Source organism: Rhinoderma darwinii, chromosome 2, assembly GCF_050947455.1.
Source record: "Rhinoderma darwinii isolate aRhiDar2 chromosome 2, aRhiDar2.hap1, whole genome shotgun sequence".
NCBI lineage: Eukaryota > Metazoa > Chordata > Amphibia > Anura > Rhinodermatidae > Rhinoderma > Rhinoderma darwinii.
This window is the reverse complement of record NC_134688.1, coordinates 82,999,410-83,022,752: the sequence shown is the minus strand read 5'-3', so window position 1 is coordinate 83,022,752 and position 23,343 is coordinate 82,999,410. Positions and strand designations below refer to the sequence as shown.

General features: G+C 41.9%; 1 protein-coding gene across 1 annotated transcript in view; it reads right to left on the bottom strand.

Moving 5' to 3' along the window:
• Positions 1-23,343, bottom strand: part of SOAT2 (sterol O-acyltransferase 2) — a 57,550-nt gene that overhangs the window by 4,608 nt on the left and 29,599 nt on the right. The window contains exons 5-11 of the mRNA XM_075851061.1: positions 22,060-22,167; positions 21,087-21,369; positions 11,526-11,598; positions 10,232-10,316; positions 6,423-6,468; positions 4,900-5,029; positions 52-149 (exon numbers count right to left, since the gene is read on the bottom strand). Coding sequence (XP_075707176.1) covers positions 52-149; positions 4,900-5,029; positions 6,423-6,468; positions 10,232-10,316; positions 11,526-11,598; positions 21,087-21,369; positions 22,060-22,167 — 823 coding nt within the window. The remainder of the gene's footprint in view (positions 1-51; positions 150-4,899; positions 5,030-6,422; positions 6,469-10,231; positions 10,317-11,525; positions 11,599-21,086; positions 21,370-22,059; positions 22,168-23,343) is intronic.

Sequence of the window (23,343 nt, the reverse complement as noted above, 5' to 3'; positions counted from 1 at the left end):
AGCAAATCAAAGCACAACACCATTGTGTATGAAAACGAAAGGTACAGTCACCTTATAAAACATGCGATCTGCAAAGCGGAGCATCTCAGCAAATGCGTTCAACCAACAGTGGAGAAATGCAAAGAATGATAGTAGCAGCACAAAGGTGCCTGAAAAATAGAACAAAAGATAATATCAAAAAGCCAAGCCACCAATAATTTTATATAGTTCGTTACATTGCAACCACTTTACATTTTGATCAGCTGTTCATGAAACCATTATGCTCAATTCACTAAGTAATTGGAAGGTTATCACAGTCCCACCCCTATCCCTGTTCTATCAGAATCTTGTTTATGGTTCAGTCCCTTAACAGTTTAGGATTTCGAAATCAACATCACAGCACCTAGACCCCCTATGCAGCGCCGGCGTCAGCAAACCTGGGCAATTGTGCCAGGGCCCACTACCCTAGGGGGGTCCCACTTGGCAGCCGGGTGCTGACGCTGCCATCATTACGGCATCACTGTCCATATATGGACAGTGATGTCAGGAGGAGAGAAGGAGTCCCAGGCAAATCGCTAGCGGCTGACTGTCAGGGGCTTCCCCAGAGACGTAGTCCCGGAGCAGAGCCACTTCTAGCACTCTGCCTGGGACACCTTCTCTCCTCCTGACATCACTGTCCATATATGGAAATTAATGTCAGGAGGAGAGAAGGCGTCCGAGGCAGAGCGTTAGAAGCGGCTCTGCTCTGGGACTCCATCTATGGGGAAGGCCCTGACATCACTGTCCATATATGGACAGTGTTGTCAGGAGCAGAGCAGTGTCCCAGGCAGTGTGCTAGTAGTGCTCTGCCCAAGTCTATGGCTCTGGGGTTACCCCTGACATCACTAGCCGTATATGGACAATGATGTCAGGGGCTTCCCCAGAGCCGGAGCAGAGCCTTAACTAGCGCTCTGACTGGGACTTCAGCTCTGCTCCGGACATCGCTATCCATATATGGACAGTGATGTCAGGAGCAGAGCAGGAGTCCCAGGCAGAGTGCTAGTAGTTCTCTGCCCGGGACTATGGCTCTGGGGTTGCCCCTGACAACACTGTCCATATGAGGATAGTGACATCAGGGGCTTCTCCTGAATTGGAATCCCAGCCAGAGCATCGGCAATGCTCTGGCTGGGGATTACACTCCTAGAGAGAATCCCATAGGCGCTACCTACAGGGAGGGTGGCTGTGTGGTACTACCAGGGAGGGTGGCTGTGTGGCACTACCTGGGTGGAAGGGGGCTATGTGGCACTACCTGGGAGGTGTAGGGCTGTGTGGCACTACCTGGGAGGAGGGGGGCTGTGTGGCACTAACTGGGAAAAGGGGGGCTGTGTGGCAATACCTGGGAGGAGGGGGGCTGTGTGGAACTACCTAGGAGGAGGGGGCTGTGTGGCACTACCTGGGAGGGGGGCTGTGTGGCACTACCATGGAGAAGGGGCTGTGTGGCACTACCAGGGAGAGTGGCTGTGTGGCACTACCAGGGAGAGGGGCTGTTTGGCACTACCTGGGGGGCTGTGTGGCACAAAGTGACGTTTTCTGACATTTTACTGCCGCCGTGAGTTCCCCCGCAAAAGGGCCTACTAAGTCTGTGTCGCCCAAGGGCCCACATAAACCTGGAACTCGCCCTGCCCCTATGGTTCAACTGAACTAAACTTAGATCACCATAGTAGCCAAAGTGGAATCACAGGAAGTGTGGGTGTTGCGTACATAATATAGATGCTAAAAATTCAACTGCATTATACCCATCTGAAACCGACCTTACTTAAAATGTGTAGATCGCAGGATCTTGTGATTTGTTATAGTGGAGATAATTATTTTTATTACATTATAATTATCATTGCAAGTTGACCTTACTTCTAATCTTGATGTATTTTTAACACACAAATACAGATCATATTTGGTTTCATTTAAAGTTTTTGGAACACCAGTATCTATAGAAATTCGTTTTCTTAAAAAAAATTAAAAAAAGGGCCCACAGGAGTAGTAGAGGTCCTTGAGTCTACAAGCTAAAAAGCAAAAATGTACCTATAAATGCTAAAATGAAGTATTAAAAATATTTTTTGTCATTTTAACAATACTGATTTACTTCACCTCTTGACAGTGTACTTTTTGTTGCAGTCACACCTCTGCAAGAATTCATCTCTCTGTACCGGAGATGTGGCTATTATATTTCTTTCAGAAATGAATGCAATCATAATACATGCCAGCTGACCCAGGTCCCTATGCCATCTGCCCAGAATAAGCAGGTTTGGAATCAAATGCTGGCTGTTTCCAATGAATAGTTATCAGAACATCTATGACACTCAGCCTAAGCAGCTAAAATTAAAGTGATTACGGACTGTATGTGGGGAGAGGCGGTGTTATTGCAGTAGCTAAATCACTTTACTAAACGCTTTCTGGGGGTATATATATATATATATATATATACATACACACACGCATATAGATATATATATATATATATATATATATATATGCACACATACATATACACATACATACATACATACATACATACATACATACATACATACATACATACATACATACACAGATCAGCCTTAACATTAAAACTCCTGACTGGATAAGTGAATAACAATGGTGCCTGTCAAGGGGTGGGATATATTGGGCAGCAAGTAAAAGTTCAGTTCTTGAAGTTGATACGTTGAAAATAGAAAAAATGGCCAAGTGTAAGGCATTAAGTGAGTTTGACAAGGACCAAATTGTGGGATGTTTCCAGTGTGTAGTGATTAGTGACTAAAAGTGGGCCAAGAAAGGACAACCAATGAACCGGTGATAGGGTCATTGACTCCAAAGGCTTAATAATGCACGTGGGGAGCGAAGGTTTGACCATCTGGTTCAATCCTACAAAACAGGTGCTGTAGCACAAATTGCTGAAAAAGTTACTGTTGGCGTTGATAGAAAGGCGTCACAACACACAGTCCATCACAGCATGCTGGGGTTGGGGCTGTGTAGACCCAGACCGGTCAGAGTGCTCATGCTGACCCTCAACCACTGCCGAAACCACCTACAATGGACACGTGAGCATCAGAACTGGACCATGGATCAATGGGTGACCTAATCCGATGAATCCTGTTTTCTTTTACTTTATCTGGATGGTCTGGTGGCCCCGGAAGAAGCCGATGTAGGCGGAACTCGAATCAGGCTGCCCAGATTGTTTGGATGCAACGTTTAGTTTTATATATCTTTGATATGCTGATTTTTAATCTATGTTTGTGAGAATTAATAAATGCTATCAGAACTCCTTGTTATTGGTTGGAGGTATTATTGCACTATGTCCTTGTTGTAATGACGGGGTAGGGAGACAGACAGGTGTGCCCTAATCTACCCGCCACTCAGTCCCTGCCTACTTGCAACGGCCCGTCCTAGGCGACGGTGTACAACTGGGCGATGGTCCCTACTCTCACTTTGTGCACGACAGACAGATAGACAAGGGTACAAAGAAGCTAAGGGAAAAGGGGCAGATGCCCACGGCAACACCGTGAGCTACAAGAGTAGTGAACGAGCCGAGTCAAACCAGGAGTGTACGAGGTACCAAACGCAGAGCAAGAGAGTAGTCAGTAAAGCCAGGGTCAAAATGAAGCAGAGGACAAATAGTACAAGCAGCAGCAGCAGAGCCAGGAAACCAGCAGAATCACAGGCAAAGGAGAAGCAGGAAACGAAGGTATAAATAGACAGAGGGCGGGAGCTAGCTCCGTCTGGCCAGGCTGTGATAGGCTCTCCCACTCCTCAGCCTCCCAGCCTGACTGGTAGAAGAAGGAGTCACTCCATCAGACTTAGGAGCAGGTGCAGACTGAGTAACCAAGGGCGTCGACACAGAAGCTGTGTCTGGCAGATCCTTTACACTTGTGTTATATATTTTTCACTGAACAGTTTGGGCATATTGTAAAAAGATTTTAATCGGACGCAGAGTGTGGAGCCTTTCACAACCAGCAGTGACTGACATTTATTCCTGGAACATGAGATATAATTGGACTTCCGAACCTCCTCGTTTGCCGTGGATACCAGTAGAGTTCTAAAATAGCCATATGTCGCCCCAAGCATTCTTGACTGCTTTAACTGTAGGTCTCCTTACAGCAGCTGCGGGAAGACTGTTCCATGATTCTATCACTCTTTCCGAAAATTTGGTTTTAGTTACGTTACATTGCAGTTTTAATTCCTCCAATTTTAATGTGTGCCTCCCATAAAACCTCTTATTTAAAAAAATACGGTCTTCCTGAACTTTATTAATTTCTCATACAACCCCAAAGAACTAACAAAATTGCACATAATTCTAACCCCAGTTGACCCACTGGAAGAGATTCCTATAATGGTGTTACCTAATTATTACCTACACAAAATCACTTTAACTTTAGGTCCCACAGCCCAAAAAGGAAGCATGAACAGAAAGTTGAAAGATTGCCAGGCTAGACCCTTCACCTTCCCATTATTTTTGGTTTCGATTTTCTGCCTGACACCTCTATTTAACATCTGGAAGGGGCAGGCATGTATGACCGTATCTATTGGACACTCTACCTCAGACATAGTAGATGGTCTTCGTGTTTTAATAATTTAGTATTACATGACCATGGGCTTGTAAGGAGAGGATCCCTACTTCTCATCCTGCACTACATATCTTCATCTATTCAAGTATTCAAGTCCTTAGAACTATCTACCATGGTTTATATATATATATATATATATATATATATATATATATATATATATACAGTATATATATATATATATATATATATATATATATATATATATATATATATATATATATATATATATATATATATATATATATATATCCTTGATATATAAACCACTGCATTATATAAAAAAAAGGTGCATATTTCATTAACCAGTTCTTAGTCTTACCGGGCAGTGTGGAATGGAAGATGGAAAGCACTAAGGTCTTTGTATTGAATGGCTGCTTGCTCATGTTCTTGAATACTGGGATGCACAGAGTAACCAAGATAAAGTATCCAAAAAACAGACAGCCAAGGAACTATTGATGTATAGAAAGAATAGAAAAAAAGGTTTCACACCATAGATCGTTTTATCCATAGAACAATATATTGACCGATTGATGTTTTTGAATACATAAAAGGAGTACAAAACTATATTATTCCCATTTAGTCAGAACAAGCAGAAGTTTAAAAGGTGTTTTCTAGTTTTAAATGAGTTGTCCGAGACATTAAAAAAAAAACACGTATCTGGCTACAGAATATAATATAAAATTAAAAAAAATACTCAGTGGAATTAACAGGTGAGTATTGTTTTTTTTCTTTCATTTTATGACATATCCTGCAGCAGTTTAGTTTCATTAAGTCTCGGACAACCCATTTAAGTAAATTATTTTAATCATTGTATAATGAAAAAAGTTATTCAAGTGTCCAATACACTTTTTTAACTTCTGATAATTTAATAAATGGAAATATTTGTTGTTTGTATCCGTTTTACATGATCAGGTTTTCAGAAACAGACATGTTGCTCATTACATTATATCAGAGTAATTTGATAATAAAGCAACACGTGTTACACAAATGTAAAAAAGGAGACATGGACCGCTGTATAAGTTGCCCAGTGTAATACTGAAACACAATGTAGTGAAAGTTCAAAGTGCAAGAATTCTCAGTTGATGCTATCAAAATCCAAAGACGACTATTCTAGACGGAAAAGGGTGAGAAGAAGAGCCTGGGTTAGGCCTCATGCCCACTGCCATATTACCGCTCTTTTTTGTAATAATAAGGTGCATGGGGCCTTAGGCCTCATTGACACGAGCGTATCAGATTCACATGCGTGAAAAACATGCGTGAATCTGGTCCGCGTGTGTTGCGTTATGCATCAGTGTGCTTTGTGAGTGCCATGCGTTATTCATGCACTTGCAAAGCACATTTTTTTCAATCGAATTGATGCGCAAATCATGCACCGCACACGGATGTGCATGTTTTCACGCACCCATAGACTTCAATGGGCGCGTAGGTGCGTGAAAACGCACCAATATAGGACATGCAGTGAGTTTCACGCAGCAGGCTCTTGCTGCATGAAAACTCACGCATGTGTGAACGGCCCCATTGAAATCAATGGGTCCGTGGGCTTCGCGTGATTTCCATGCGCAGCACACGGACGTTATTCACGTTCGTGTGAATGGGGCTTTACTGTTACTATTTCCTCACTGTTATCATGTGCAAATATCATTAATTTGTTGAAACAAGTACAGTATAGGATTTATTTCTCTTGGTCATCATTGATTAAACTCTTTGATCAGTTATTAGAGAACATAAAACAGGTGCAGCAATTCACATTAACAATAAAGACATTGATGAGAACGATCACTACAAAAATAAGCAATGGAGGCAGATCTTCCCATCTATGGCCAGTCTGCACCTACACCTTACCTGGGCAAAGTTCTTAGCCACATATTTCCACCTGATGTACGGTGTTCTGTATGGAGGCAAAAACATTAGCAAATCATACTGGTCTTAATCTATATAAACAGAATACACTTTGTACATTTTTATCTCTAAATCTTTACAAGCTTTTCTGACAACTTATGCGATGAGATAACTTGACTATATATTCTGTATCTGCATTTTCTACATTTCTGCTTTTATCAGTCCTTTTCAAAGTGTCCGGAACATATACTGTGCAAGACATCAAGATATGTAATACAAGTTTACAATGTACATGTAGCCCAGCCGTGCATTGTGGAGGCTGGTACAGGGCACCATACAATGCTGTAATCCGGTTAGGGTGTTTCATCTGCCGATTCTGGTTGTCCTTGCCATAAGGCCTTATTGACACAAACGTATTTCTTATCACTGTGCTGTCCGTTTTAATAACAGATCACATGCTGAAACATGCAATTTTGTTTGTTTTTACAGAGCGTGGGTCAGTTGCTAGAAACTCACAGAATGTCCTATCTGGTCCGTTTTTGCTGACCATACCCCCCCATTAAAGTCTATGGGTGCGTTAAACAAATGGACAGCACTTGGACGACATCCGTGTGCTTTCTGTTTTTCACGAATCAGTTGCTCAAGAAATGCAGCAAAAAAACAAAAAAAAATAGTAGGAAGAGGAGAAAACGGACAAGAAAAACAAATGACAAACGTAAATTGCACAGACCAAACACTGACATTCATATGCAAGAAAAACGACCTGTTTTTTGCAGACATAAATCAGACACGCTCGTGTGAGTAAGCTCTCAATCAGTTCAATTCTATGCGCTGCCATGTTAAAATGGCTATAGCTACATTCTAGTCCTAGATTCATGTGGCTAGAGGGGTTAGGTGGGATATATCTGGGTTACACTATACATGTGTTGACCAGAGGCCTAAGTAGAAGCTCCTGGGCCCCAATTCAAAATCTGTAGCAGAGCTCACACGTATAACCCACCCTTTATAATACTGGTGTGTCCTTAACTCCTTAATGACCCGCAACATCTTTTGACGGCAGGCGGTGCAGGGTGCTTAGTCTACAGTTACGTCTTTTGGCGTCTCTGTAAAAGAGGCTGATGAGTGCTCCTCTAAGCAGGAGCTGTAACTTACAGCTCCTGAACTTAGAGCAGCCTGCAGAATTCAGCTGGGATAGGAAAACATTCTGACCCCAGGTGCTTAACCCTTTGATCGCCGTGGTCTGTGTCTGCAGCGTGATCAAAGGGGACACCACTCTTTGATCGCATCACCGGCAACACAATCGAAGACTGGGGAATCTGCCGCAGTCAGCCCTGGGGACCTACAAAGGACCCCAGGGCTGTCTGCTCAGTATGCCTGCTGTTAGGGCACACTATGTGCTGCCCTAACAGCAGCCTGTGTGAACGTGACACAGAAGATCATGTATTAGAATACAAGAGTATGCTAATACATTATAAGTAAAAAAAAAAAAAGTTCTAAATAAAGTTATCCCTTAATGGGATTTAAAAAAAAAAATGTAACAAAAAAAAAGTCCAAAACAAGTCATTATTTTGCATAAACAAAATTTTATTGCCCATATATTAGATAAAAACAAAAACCTACACATATTAGGTATCTACACGACTGTAATAACCTGAATAATTAATTTAACAGGTTATTTAGCGTTAAACATGAACGGGATATAAAAAGCAAAAAAAACAAAAAACAAACAATGCTGAAAATCGCTTTTTCCTATTTTGACACCGTAAAAAATGAATCATATAAAAAACACGTAGTGATTTTTTTCTACCCCCAAGCAAAAAAAATAAAAAATTAAATTTCTCCCGCATAAAACAAGGCCTCGTACAGCCACGTCAATGAAGAAATAAAAAAATGTTATGGCTGCTGAAAAGCAGAGAGGCAAAAACGGAAAAATGTAGCTGGTCATTAAGGCCTTGTCAGGCACGGTCATTAAGGGGTGTAGAAGCAGAGGTGGACCCTCAGACACCAGGGTCTGCGTACAGCTGCTGCCCCTGCAAACACCTATAGCTAGATCCCTGGGACATACTTCTAGATCTCATCATGACAACGTTTCAGACAGTTTTCGGTGTGCTAGCCACACGTTTGGATTATATATTAACTACACCCGCATAACATAAGGCAGATAGAGGAGTTCTGTATAGACCAGTGTACATAAGTCTCAATATAAATGTCCCGTCCGTGGATGCACATGCAAGTAAATTGAATTTTAATACATCTGTAACAGAGGGCGAGTATTAGACGTTACACAACATTGTGATATAGGGCGCAATTCCTGCTCTCCGGTGATGGGTATACAACACACAGCTTCTCAAACTCAGAAATATCTCATATTTAATCATTTCTCTACCTACACATGTTGCTACATTCCTAAATTACCAAACTAGACACAGAAGTACAAGTACTTTCTACCAAAAAGATTCCCAACCATCAAACTGTGGACTTCAATTCCAATATCTCTAAATGGCTGAAAGATGCAAACAAACAATTCTCGCAAACACAATGGATGAAAACTCTCTCTCTCTCTCTCTCTCTCTCTCTCTCTCTCTCTCTCTCTCTCTCTATATATATATATATATATATATATACATACATATATACACACACACATCTCTAAAATCCACTCTTATGTTTTATAGTATAGTTCATGATGGTTAGTACATTATACAGATAGTATTCTACCCCATATAAGTTTTCTAAAATATACGCAAATGTACCTCCCCAATGTTGGAGCGGCTGCAGCCAAATAGGAACCATATTACATATACTTTGGGAATAACTCAAACAATTGAACTGACACCAGAACTTAGTTTGTTGAGATTAGACATAGATACTATGCCTTTCAAATATAGAACTATTATATGTCACATCTTGTCAGCGGCTACGTCAGCCATAGCAAACAGATGGAGATCATATAATATACCCCTGATTTCTGATATTATCAAAAAAGTGAATACAAACTACCATTATGAGTACATATATGCATGCAACATACAGAAATATAACAAATTCCATGATAACTGGCTGTGTTGAGAAAAATGGACTTACGCTATACCTCTGCCTTTCTAAAAGATATCTATCTATCTCGGTCTGTCTGTCTGTCTATCTGTCTGTCTGTCCCAAACAGGAAACAAATAATTATTCTTCCATATTAGTGACTTTTAGTTTTAGTAATAGTCATAATCACAGTAAAGGCCCTATAACACGGGCTAATAATCGGTCATAGGCTCATTCAGCGGCTGATCTGCTCTTTTATGCAGAATTAAAAATCCTCATTGCCGGCAGCACATCTCTGTGCAGCAGACAAGATAAAAATGTATAGGGACAAGCGATCGTAGTAACAAGCACCTGTCCCTACACATATCCAATCATTGCTCCGTGTGATAAAACAATAGAGTGCCAATCAACGAGCTGTCTAGTTGATCGGCACTCGTTTACACGGCCCATGTCGGGCCGTGTAGTTTTTTAAAATAAAATGCTTAGAGAGGTTTACATATACCTACAAATCCTCCAACAGAGAACTCACAAATCACCAATAATTGATCCCACCTGAATAGCAAATCAAATTCTCCTATCACAAAATACAGGCAGGATAACCAGAATAATGCAAAATCTTTATTAGATACAAAACATCCTTCAATAATTTGAAAATGACGGGGGGGAGGGGATTTTTAATAAAATTGCTTGCTTTATTTTCTTCATTATATTCTACGTTATATAAAATGGTATATAAAGCGTGACCTGCTGACCTAAACAGAACTTGTCTTGGGACTTACCTGGGATAGCGCTCTCTGTAAACCAGGGTTGGACAGAAGAGGAAATAAAGATAACTAGAAAGCTCCGGTATCTTGAATTTTTTCTCTGCAAGATAAAGAAAATCCTGAAAACTTGTGACTGCTACTGTACAATACTGCTACAAAGTGCCCTCAATAGTACGTGGGCGCTGTATATAGTACCTACATTGCCACCAAGTTTAAAGGGGCCAGTCCTGGAAGCAGTTTTACATGAATAATTGTAATATTGTACTTTATAACTTTCTATACTGTATTTTACTCATATACTAAAGCTTTACAGCAGTTTGTGCAAAGGAAGGAAAGAGAAGAAATTCTGGTCTTTTCCAATGATAAACCACATCTCCCAAAAAAGCTGGAAGATTACAATTTACAATGATCAATTTTGGAAATTCAAAGCACATTACATAGCATGTTTGGAAAATCAATATTAACGCCTCAAGTGGTCTCTGCAGACAAAGACTCCAAAGATGATCCTGCAAAAATGGCTTGAAGCAGATCGGTCACCTGTATGAGCTGCCCAATGTAAGGGGCAGCATATTACTGGGAAAGTTCTGCGCTCCTATTAGCCCAAACGGAACAAAAATCAAATAAAAATGGCTCAATAGGGGAGCGCTTCACTGATGGCTGGCTGCTATGTGTCTCAGATACACAGCAACCCGCCAATCACTGTGAAGAAGGGGGAGGGGAGTGGCGGGGGGAGCGGTCTGCTCATGAAAACACTGAATTCATAACTAGAAATCCGCTATATTCTTTGATCCCTCCGATTAATGAATTGGCACAATATTTTTTTGTGCCGTTTCGGCTAATAGGAGAGCGGAACTGACCCTGTAATATGTTGACCTTAGATAGGGTGACAAGTCCACTTTACAAAACAAGTGTTAATGTCCTGGGGGGGGGGGGGGGAGTCAGACCTTTATCCAACCAAGAATTTTGGACTTTGTAATTTAAAACATCGGTTCCCTCCCAATGCCAATGCAACTTGACAGAGCGTGAACTGTTTTGAAAAGAGCAATAATGAAAAATTGCAGTGTCCATTTGTACAAAGCTGATAGAGGCCAATGCACACAAACTCACGGCTGTAATTGCCGGTAGAGGTGCCTCATGTGCAACGTCCAAATACCTGCATTAGACATGGTGCACAGAGATGAAGGCTCTCACCACTGCATCCATAGCGCCCCCTGGCTGTACAGGCACATACGGGGTATCACTGGTACATGCCTTCGAATGTACAATTTTATTGTTGACAAACTGTTCACAATGGCCCATATGAATTTACCTTTACTTTCATTCTGTATCACAATTGGAACGGTCTCTCTAAGAAAAGAGTAACTCTTCATAAGGAGGCGCACCTACAAAACGACAAGGAATAATGTTGTATCCGTTTTACCATAATTCACGCTAAGGTACGTGCTAACTTCATCCAGTCCAAAATGTACACATTTGTGCCCCATTATTTAAAGAATTTTAAGGTAAGGGATAGGACGGGGTGACCAAAAGCAAACATTTTCCAGCTAAAACATTGAGACATGTCCACCTTACAGCCACTTTAGACAGAGTTCACACTGTAAGCATCCAGATATTACATGTACGTGAATGAGATTTGCAAAAAAAAAAACTTCCTGTGGTTTCTAGAATACACTTCTTGCCCTGACCTACAGTGAAGGAAATAAGTATTTGCTCCCTTGCTGATTTTGTAAGTTTGCCCACTGTCAAAGACATGAACAGTCTAGAATTTTTAGGCTAGGTTAATTTTACCAGTGAGAGATAGATTATATAAAAAAAAAAAAACAGCAAATCACATTGTCAAAATTATATATATTTATTTGCATTGTGCACAGAGAAATAAGTATTTGATCCCTTTGGCAAACAAGACTTAGTACTTGGCGGCAAAACCCTTGTTGGCAAGCACAGCAGTCAGACGCTTTTTGTACTTGATGATGAGGTTTGCACACGTTAGATGGAATTTTGGCCCACTCCTCTTTGCAGATCATCTGTAAATCATTAAGATTTCGAGGCTGTCGCTTGGCAACTCGGATCTTCAGCTCCCTCCATAAGTTTTCGATGGGATTAAGGTCTGGAGACTGGCTAGGCCACTCCATGACCTTAATGTGCTTCTTTTTGAGCCACTCTTTTGTTGCCTTGGCTGTATGTTTCGGGTCTTTGTCGTGCTGGAAGACCCAGCCACGAGCAATTTTTAATGTCCTGGTGGAGGGAAGGAGGTTGTCACTCAGGATTTGACGGTACATGGCTCCATCCATTCTCTCATTGATGCGGTGAAGTAGTCCTGTGCCCTTAGCAGAGAAACACCCCCAAAACATAATGTTTCCACCTCCATGCTTGACAGTGGGGACGGTGTTCTTTGGGTCATAGGCAGCATTTCTCTTCCTCCAAACACGGCGAGTTGAGTTAATGCCAAAGAGCTAAATTTTAGTCTCATCTGACCACAGCACCTTCTCCCAATCACTCTCAGAATCATCCAGATGTTCATTTGCAAACTTCAGACGGGCCTGTACATGTGCCTTCTTGAGCAGGGGGACCTTGCGGGCACTGCAGAATTTTAATCCATTACGGCGTAATGTGTTACCAATGGTTTTCTTGGTGACAGTGGTCCCAGCTGCCTTGAGATCATTAACAAGTTCCCCCTGTGTAGTTTTTGGCTGAGCTCTCACCTTCCTCAGGATCAAGGATACCCCACGAGGTGAGATTTTGCAAGGAGCCCCAGATCGATGTCGATTGACAGTCATTTTGTATGTCTTCCGTTTTCTTACTATTGCACCAACAGATGTCTCCTTCTCACCCAGCGTCTTACTTATGGTTTTGTAGCCCATTCCAGCCTTGTGCAGGTCTATGATCTTGTCCCGGACATCCTTAGAAAGCTCTTTGGTCTTGCCCATGTTGTATAGGTTAGAGTCAGACTGATTAATTGAGTCTGTGGACAGGAGTCTTTTATACAGGTGACCATTTAAGACAGCTGTCTTTAATGCAGGCACCAAGTTGATTTGGAGCGTGTAACTGGTCTGGAGGAGGCTGAACTCTTAATGGTTGGTAGGGGATCAAATACTTATTTCTCTGTGCACAATGCAAATAAATATATATAATTTTGACTATGTGATTTTCAGGTTTTTTTTTATATAATCTATCACTCACTGGTAAAATTAACCTAGCCTAAAAATTCTAGACTGTTCATGACTTTGACAGTGGGCAAACTTACAAAATCAGCAAGGGATCAAATACTTATTTCCTTCACTGTATATAGTCCCCCCCCCCCCCCCCCTAAAAAGAAACATTCTAACATAGCAAAACCACATGTAGTTTTCCATGTTTTTTTTGCTGTGGGTTTTTCCGTTTGCTGGTAGTGTGCTCGTCTTCTGCACCACAATGCAAAGGGCAAACATGACTTAACCCTTTAATGACCAGCCTATTTGAGGCCTTAATGACCAAGCCATTTTTTACGTTTTTCCATCGTCTCATTCAAAGAGCTATAACTTTTTTATTTTTGCATCAACATTTTGGGGTATATATTAATTGATTAACTTTTTTTGGGGGGGAATAGATAAACCCCCCAGTAATTTTGCCAATCTTTTTTGCATCCTAAATGTACACCGTTTACCGTGTGGTATAAATAACACAATAACTTTATTCAGCAGGTTGTTACGATTGCGACGATACCAAATTTATTTAGTTTTCTTACGTTTTACTACTTTTACACAGTAAAAACACTTTTTTCAAAATTATTTATTTTTGTGTCTCCATATTTGAAGAGCCATAACTTTTTTATTTTTCCGCTGATGCAGCTGTATGAGGGCTGTTTTTTTTTGCGGGACGACTTGTAGTTTTTATTGGTATGATTTTGGAGTACATGTGACTTTTTATCCCATTTTTTTTAAGGACGGATGCACAGAAAACAGCAATTCTTGCATTGTTTTTCATTTTATTTTTACGGCTTTCACCAAGCAGGTTAAATAATGAAATAGCTTTATAGTTGAGGTCGTTACAGATGCGGCAATACCAAATATGTGTAATTTAACTTTTTTTTTTTTCATAATAAAGTCTTTTGTAAGGCGAAAAAGTGGGTTTTTCATTTTTTTTCTTTGGATTTTTATTTATTTATTATAAACTTTTATTAAAAGAAATGTTTTAACTTTTTTTATTACTCCCACTAGGGGACTTGTGCTGTGCGATCATTCGATCGCTTTTATAAGACACTGCAATACTTCTGTATTGCAGTGTTTTACTGCCTGTCAGTGTAAAATGGACAGGCATCTGCTAGGCCATGTCTCTGGCATGGCCTAGCAGGGGTTAACTAAAGGCAGACCTGGGGGTCTTAATTAGGCCCCCAGCTGCCATAGAAGACACCGACACCCTACGATTGTATAGCAGGGTGCCGGTGGGGTGAGAGAGGAGCTCCCTCTCTCCAAAACCACTCAGATGCAGCGCTCGCTATTGAGCGCCACATCTGAGGGGTCAATCCGTTAGTGTTAGGCTGGATTCACACGAACGTGGCGTTTTTGCGGACGCAAAAACGCGGCGTTTTGCGCACACAAAAAACACTTGACAGCTCCGTGTGTCATCCGTGTATGATGCGCGGCTGCGTGATTTTCGCGCAGCCGCCATCATAGAGATGAGCATAGTCGACGTCAGTCACTGTCCAGGGTGCTGAAAGAGTTAACTGATCGGCAGTTAACTCTTTCAGCACCCTCGACAGTGAATGCCGATCACAATATCGAGAAACCTGTTAAAAAAAAAGAAAAAGTTCGTACTTACCGAGAACTTCCCTTCCGGCCGTTGCCTTGGTGACGCGTCCTTGGTGACGCGCCTCTCTTGACATCTGGCCCCACCTCCCTGGATGACGCCGCAGTCCATGTGACCGCTGCAGCCTGTGCTTGGCCTGTGATTGGCTGGAGCTGTCACTTGGACTGAATTGTCATCCCGGGAGGTCAGACTGGAGGAAGAAGCCGGGAGTTCTCGGTAAGTCAGAACTTCTTTTTTTTTTTTACACGTTCATGTATATTGGGATCGGAAGTCACTGTCCAGGGTGCTGAAACAGTTTAACTCTTTCAGCACCCTGGACAGTGACTATCTCCTGACGTCGCGTACCGGAAACTTTTTGGCTGGGTTCGGCCAAAACGAATTCGGCCGAACCCGGTGAAGTTCGGTTCGGTTGTCCGGGTTCGCTCATCTCAAAGACACTCCGTTTGGATGTTTGTAAACAGAAAAGCACGTGGTGCTTTTCTGTTTACATTCATCCTTTTGACAGCTCTTGCGTGAATCACGCAGTTCGCACGGAAGTGCTTCCGTGCGGCATGCGTGGTTTTCACGCACCCATTGACTTCAATGGGTGCGTGATGCGTGCAAAACGCTGAAAGAACGGACATGTCGTGACTTTTTTTCAGCAGACTCACGCTGATGAAAAATCACGGACATGTCTGCACGGCCCCATAGACACATATAGGTCCGTGCAACGCGCGTGCAAATCACGCGCGTTGCACGGACATTTTTCCCATTCGTCTGAATAAAGCCTTAGTGTTACATAGTTGTTTTTATGGTGGCCACTAATGGGCTTTATACCGATGCAATAGCCTTTTTACGGCATTGCATCAGAATAAAGTAATAGAGCAGGGCGCTGTTAAAACTCCCTGTTCTCAGCTACCAGAGGTAGCTGAGAGCAGCCCTGCTGTAACGGACAAGATTGATATCAGTATCGATCTCGCTCGTTTAACCCCTCAGATACGGCGCTCCATAGCAAGCGCCGCATCTGAGTGGTTTTGGAGAGAGGGAGGGAGCTCCCTTTCTCACCTCACCGGCACCCTGCGTGTGATCACAGGGTGTCGGTGTCTTCTATGGCAGCCGGGGGGCTTAATAAAGGCCCCCATGGCCTAGCAGATGCCTGTCCGTTTTAAACGGACAGGCACTGATATACTGCAAGTTAAAAATGAGTGAAAAAAAAAGAAAAACCCACTTTTCCCCCTTACAAAATGCTTCATTATTAAAAAAAAAAAAAGTAAAAAAAGTTACACATATTTGGTATCGGCGCATCCAATAACGACCCCAACTATAAAGTTATTGCATTATTTAACCCGCATGGTGAACGTCGTAAAAATAAATAAAAAAATTGCTGTTTTCTGTGAATCCTGTCTTTAAAAAAAATGTGATGAAAAGTGATCAAAAAGTTGCATTTACTCCAAAATGGTACCAATAAAAACTACAAGTCGACCCACAAAAAAAAAGCCCTCATACAGCTGCATCGGTTGAAAAATAAAAAAGTTGTGACTTTTGAAATATGGAGACCTAAAAACATAATTTTGAAAAAAGTGTTTTTACTGTGTAAAAGTAGTAAAACATACAAAATCTATATATTTGATATCACTGCAATCATAATAAGCCACTGAATAAAGTTATTGTTTTATGTATACCAGACGGTAAACGGCGTAAATTTAGGACGCAAAAAAGTGTGGCGAAATTGCTGTTTTTTTTCAATTCCACCCCCAAAAAAGAAGTTAATAAAAAAGTTAATCAATAAATTCCATGTACCCCAAAATGTTGCTATTAAAAATTTGCAACTTGTCCCGCAAAAAACAAGACCTTATACAACTATGTCGACGCAAAAATAATAAAGTTATAGCTCTTTGAATGAGACGATGGAAAAACATAAAAAATAGCTTGGTCATTAAGGCCTAAAATAGGCTAGTCACTAAGGGGTTAAATGAGCGGGATCAAGACCGATCTCGCCCGTTCAAGCAGGTGTGCTCCCAGCCCGCAGCTACCAGAGGTTGGCTCCCTGCTTTGTTTACATATTCCGATGCAGCGCGTAAAAAAAAGGCTACTGCATCGGAATAAAGCCGGTTAGTGGCCGCCGTAAAAACACTAACGGGTTAAAGAGGACCTGTCACCTTTCCTTTTCATAGTACTCTTTGTTGTACCGTTCCGGTTATTCTTCTAAGAAATGTATAAATAAATTGACAACTGCATGTGACCAGTTGGGGGTGTGTCCATGCACAGACTGACACTGTCCAATCAATGCTGTCAGAGTGAGACTGAGTAGGGCCATGCCCCTTTGACAAGGGGAATGTAACACCCATTTGTCAATTTATTCATAAACTTCTAGGAGGAATAATAGAGGAACTGCACAACACACAATTTTAAGAGAATATATTCCAGAATTGTTATTTCATGGGGAATACAAGTGTTTACTAAAATAAGTAACAGGAGAAGTGACAGGTCCTCTTTTAGAGAATATACAATGTCACTACTTAAGTTATTCCCTCATAATACTATTATACAGAACATTTGCTTGTGGGCGACCTGGCGGGCAGCATGCATTGTGACAGCTTTTTATTGAAAGGCAAACTGCTGTTGCCAAAAAAGAAATATGTGATATAAGGTTCCAGGAGAGATCAGAGACTCTGGGCCACATGGTTACTGAGCTCACCTGCTCCAGGATGACAATGAAGCTGGATGCTGGAGGCAGCTGGTAATGTTTTACCACAATGACTGGGAAAATACACAGCGCACACGTCTGGCTGACAAGTAGGAACGTCCCCACACAGGCAGATAGCAGGAACTTGTGCTCTGACTTTGGATACACGGAGCCCCAGAAAGATAACACTTTGTACGGCACCAGGAGTGTGTATATAAAGAGACAGATCCACGACCAAACCACAGTCCCAAACTGCCCAAACGTATAAAAAAGTAGATCAAACTCCAGCACTAACCTGAAGAAAGAAGAAGGACTCTGAGAACACAGCAGTATAAAAGTGGACACATTACACCAATAGTGTTTGTAGATGGCGCAGGTGCCCAGAGATGCCCAACCTATGGGTATTTATAGGTAGCATGGCTTATTTTTTTCTGCCGTGACTGGTCATTTACAACCGGAATTAGGCAGGTTGCAATGTCATGATGCACAATACATCCTTGAAAAAGGAACGAACACTATCCAGGCCCAAACACGTTTTATGCAAGAATAGCGGGACATCTTTTATATACAGTTTGCAGTTTAACTAGTGTAACCTGTAGTTTAGTGTCATAAACACTACATCTTCCACCATGTATTACGGCAGAGTATGCTCTATATAGACACTAAGGGTATGTGCACACGTAGTGTTTTCAGGTGTATTTCGGGGCGTTTACACCTCGAAAAACGCCTGAAAAAAACAAAAGCAGAACGCCTACAAACTGTTTTAGGAGTTATTTTCCATTGACTCTATAGAAAAACAGCTTCAAAAACCGCCGCGAAAAATGCAAAAATCAGGAGATGTTTTCCCTTAAAAACAGCTCTGTATTTTCAGACATTTTTTGCCAAGCGTGTGAACATAGCGTAATCCAACAAAGAGCGATATTGACATAAGTGAAAAGTTTGAATGTAGTTTGGATGAAGGGTTAGAATGCCAATCTTTACTTACCTCCCCTGGTCAATAATATCCACAGCAGCTGTGCTGATCACAAAAACACAGAGAGCAGCCACAAACATGTGGTAGATGGTTCGGAAGTGTTCCACCTCCATCAAATCACTGTGAACATCGTGGGACAACATCATATTAGATACATACAGTCACTGAGTAAGAATTACAAGCTACTGGCATACACTATGGGTGGTATACCGATCACACAATAAAAGTGCCACCGCTCCTCGTGGGAAATTACACTTCCCCATATCATCCCCTTAAAGGGGTTTTCCAGGGATACAAACTTTTTGTACTAATACTCTGTCAAAATCAAATAAACTTCCTCATATGCATTGTGTCAAAAATTAGAACGCATTTGTTCCTATTCCCCCTACCTCTGGCCGGTCGGAAGTTCTGCTTTTCATTCTAGTGTTTTTTTGCTTCGACACACGCTCGTGCACGAGTTTTGTTATGCAGAGGGGAGGAATGGATGGCTGAGGTCAGGGCTGCCATCAGGGCAGTACTGGTGGTACTGCTGTCAGGGGCCTGGACAGATATGTAAAAAAAAAAAAGGGGCCCACTTGCTGCTACCGGCATCAATGTGGCCATTGCAATTGGGCCTGTATAAATTCACTTAGAGCAGGGCGCTGTTAAAACTCCCTGTTCTCAGCTACCAGAGGTAGCTGAGAGCAGCCCTGCTGTAACGGACAAGATTGATATCAGTATCGATCTCGCTCGTTTAACCCCTCAGATACGGCGCTCCATAGCAAGCGCCGCATCTGAGTGGTTTTGGAGAGAGGGAGGGAGCTCCCTTTCTCACCTCACCGGCACCCTGCGTGTGATCACAGGGTGTCGGTGTCTTCTATGGCAGCCGGGGGGCTTAATAAAGGCCCCCATGGCCTAGCAGATGCCTGTCCGTTTTAAACGGACAGGCACTGATATACTGCAAGTTAAAAATGAGTGAAAAAAAAAGAAAAACCCACTTTTCCCCCTTACAAAATGCTTCATTATTAAAAAAAAAAAAAGTAAAAAAAGTTACACATATTTGGTATCGGCGCATCCAATAACGACCCCAACTATAAAGTTATTGCATTATTTAACCCGCATGGTGAACGTCGTAAAAATAAATAAAAAAATTGCTGTTTTCTGTGAATCCTGTCTTTAAAAAAAATGTGATGAAAAGTGATCAAAAAGTTGCATTTACTCCAAAATGGTACCAATAAAAACTACAAGTCGACCCACAAAAAAAAAGCCCTCATACAGCTGCATCGGTTGAAAAATAAAAAAGTTGTGACTTTTGAAATATGGAGACCTAAAAACATAATTTTGAAAAAAGTGTTTTTACTGTGTAAAAGTAGTAAAACATACAAAATCTATATATTTGATATCACTGCAATCATAATAAGCCACTGAATAAAGTTATTGTTTTATGTATACCAGACGGTAAACGGCGTAAATTTAGGACGCAAAAAAGTGTGGCGAAATTGCTGTTTTTTTTCAATTCCACCCCCAAAAAAGAAGTTAATAAAAAAGTTAATCAATAAATTCCATGTACCCCAAAATGTTGCTATTAAAAATTTGCAACTTGTCCCGCAAAAAACAAGACCTTATACAACTATGTCGACGCAAAAATAAAAAAGTTATAGCTCTTTGAATGAGACGATGGAAAAACATAAAAAATAGCTTGGTCATTAAGGCCTAAAATAGGCTAGTCACTAAGGGGTTAAATGAGCGGGATCAAGACCGATCTCGCCCGTTCAAGCAGGTGTGCTCCCAGCCCGCAGCTACCAGAGGTTGGCTCCCTGCTTTGTTTACATATTCCGATGCAGCGCGTAAAAAAAAGGCTACTGCATCGGAATAAAGCCGGTTAGTGGCCGCCGTAAAAACACTAACGGGTTAAAGAGGACCTGTCACCTTTCCTTTTCATAGTACTCTTTGTTGTACCGTTCCGGTTATTCTTCTAAGAAATGTATAAATAAATTGACAACTGCATGTGACCAGTTGGGGGTGTGTCCATGCACAGACTGACACTGTCCAATCAATGCTGTCAGAGTGAGACTGAGTAGGGCCATGCCCCTTTGACAAGGGGAATGTAACACCCATTTGTCAATTTATTCATAAACTTCTAGGAGGAATAATAGAGGAACTGCACAACACACAATTTTAAGAGAATATATTCCAGAATTGTTATTTCATGGGGAATACAAGTGTTTACTAAAATAAGTAACAGGAGAAGTGACAGGTCCTCTTTTAGAGAATATACAATGTCACTACTTAAGTTATTCCCTCATAATACTATTATACAGAACATTTGCTTGTGGGCGACCTGGCGGGCAGCATGCATTGTGACAGCTTTTTATTGAAAGGCAAACTGCTGTTGCCAAAAAAGAAATATGTGATATAAGGTTCCAGGAGAGATCAGAGACTCTGGGCCACATGGTTACTGAGCTCACCTGCTCCAGGATGACAATGAAGCTGGATGCTGGAGGCAGCTGGTAATGTTTTACCACAATGACTGGGAAAATACACAGCGCACACGTCTGGCTGACAAGTAGGAACGTCCCCACACAGGCAGATAGCAGGAACTTGTGCTCTGACTTTGGATACACGGAGCCCCAGAAAGATAACACTTTGTACGGCACCAGGAGTGTGTATATAAAGAGACAGATCCACGACCAAACCACAGTCCCAAACTGCCCAAACGTATAAAAAAGTAGATCAAACTCCAGCACTAACCTGAAGAAAGAAGAAGGACTCTGAGAACACAGCAGTATAAAAGTGGACACATTACACCAATAGTGTTTGTAGATGGCGCAGGTGCCCAGAGATGCCCAACCTATGGGTATTTATAGGTAGCATGGCTTATTTTTTTCTGCCGTGACTGGTCATTTACAACCGGAATTAGGCAGGTTGCAATGTCATGATGCACAATACATCCTTGAAAAAGGAACGAACACTATCCAGGCCCAAACACGTTTTATGCAAGAATAGCGGGACATCTTTTATATACAGTTTGCAGTTTAACTAGTGTAACCTGTAGTTTAGTGTCATAAACACTACATCTTCCACCATGTATTACGGCAGAGTATGCTCTATATAGACACTAAGGGTATGTGCACACGTAGTGTTTTCAGGTGTATTTCGGGGCGTTTACACCTCGAAAAACGCCTGAAAAAAACAAAAGCAGAACGCCTACAAACTGTTTTAGGAGTTATTTTCCATTGACTCTATAGAAAAACAGCTTCAAAAACCGCCGCGAAAAATGCAAAAATCAGGAGATGTTTTCCCTTAAAAACAGCTCTGTATTTTCAGACATTTTTTGCCAAGCGTGTGAACATAGCGTAATCCAACAAAGAGCGATATTGACATAAGTGAAAAGTTTGAATGTAGTTTGGATGAAGGGTTAGAATGCCAATCTTTACTTACCTCCCCTGGTCAATAATATCCACAGCAGCTGTGCTGATCACAAAAACACAGAGAGCAGCCACAAACATGTGGTAGATGGTTCGGAAGTGTTCCACCTCCATCAAATCACTGTGAACATCGTGGGACAACATCATATTAGATACATACAGTCACTGAGTAAGAATTACAAGCTACTGGCATACACTATGGGTGGTATACCGATCACACAATAAAAGTGCCACCGCTCCTCGTGGGAAATTACACTTCCCCATATCATCCCCTTAAAGGGGTTTTCCAGGGATACAAACTTTTTGTACTAATACTCTGTCAAAATCAAATAAACTTCCTCATATGCATTGTGTCAAAAATTAGAACGCATTTGTTCCTATTCCCCCTACCTCTGGCCGGTCGGAAGTTCTGCTTTTCATTCTAGTGTTTTTTTGCTTCGACACACGCTCGTGCACGAGTTTTGTTATGCAGAGGGGAGGAATGGATGGCTGAGGTCAGGGCTGCCATCAGGGCAGTACTGGTGGTACTGCTGTCAGGGGCCTGGACAGATATGTAAAAAAAAAAAAGGGGCCCACTTGCTGCTACCGGCATCAATGTGGCCATTGCAATTGGGCCTGTATAAATTCACTTTGAGCGTATGGGCCCTCACCTATTGCAGGGTGAGGGCCCGTTCTTTTCACCAGAGTATTACTATAGAAGGCTGCTCTCCCTGCCGGTTCTCCCACCCTCCAAGTCAATAGAACTGCTGGAGCGAATGCTGGCCTTGCCCTCTTTTCTATTCTCCTCCTCAGCAACGTGACGTTTGGTTGCGTGTGGAGAGGAGATGGATTCGTCATCTACCCCACGGTGGCGGGAGTTCTGCCACCATCATTTGCCTTCTGTACCAGATGGAGCATACAGAAGCACAGTGAGTATTGCTGTGTAGTGTAGGAGTGAGGCCTGGGAGAGTTCCTGAAGCTGCAGCCTATTCTGTGTTTTGTACAGGCAGGCAGCAGCTTTAGTGCAATTATTATTAGTTTCTTCTTTTAAACAGTCTGCTGACTGTCAACCAATGCCCTCTCCCCACTGAGCCTATGTTTTGTTTTTTTTCCTTTCCTGCCCCCTCTCCTGTAACCTAGTGTGTGCCATCTGCTTTCCACTAGGGAACCCCCTGCCAAAGTGTGTCTCCCTCCTGACACCTCACAGATTCCCCCCAGTTCCCAGTTCTCTTCTTCCCCCACAGATCCTTGCCACATAGTCCCCCCCCCCCCCTTGGCCCCACCTGTCCACTGTCTCCACCCTGCCCCCTCCACAGAG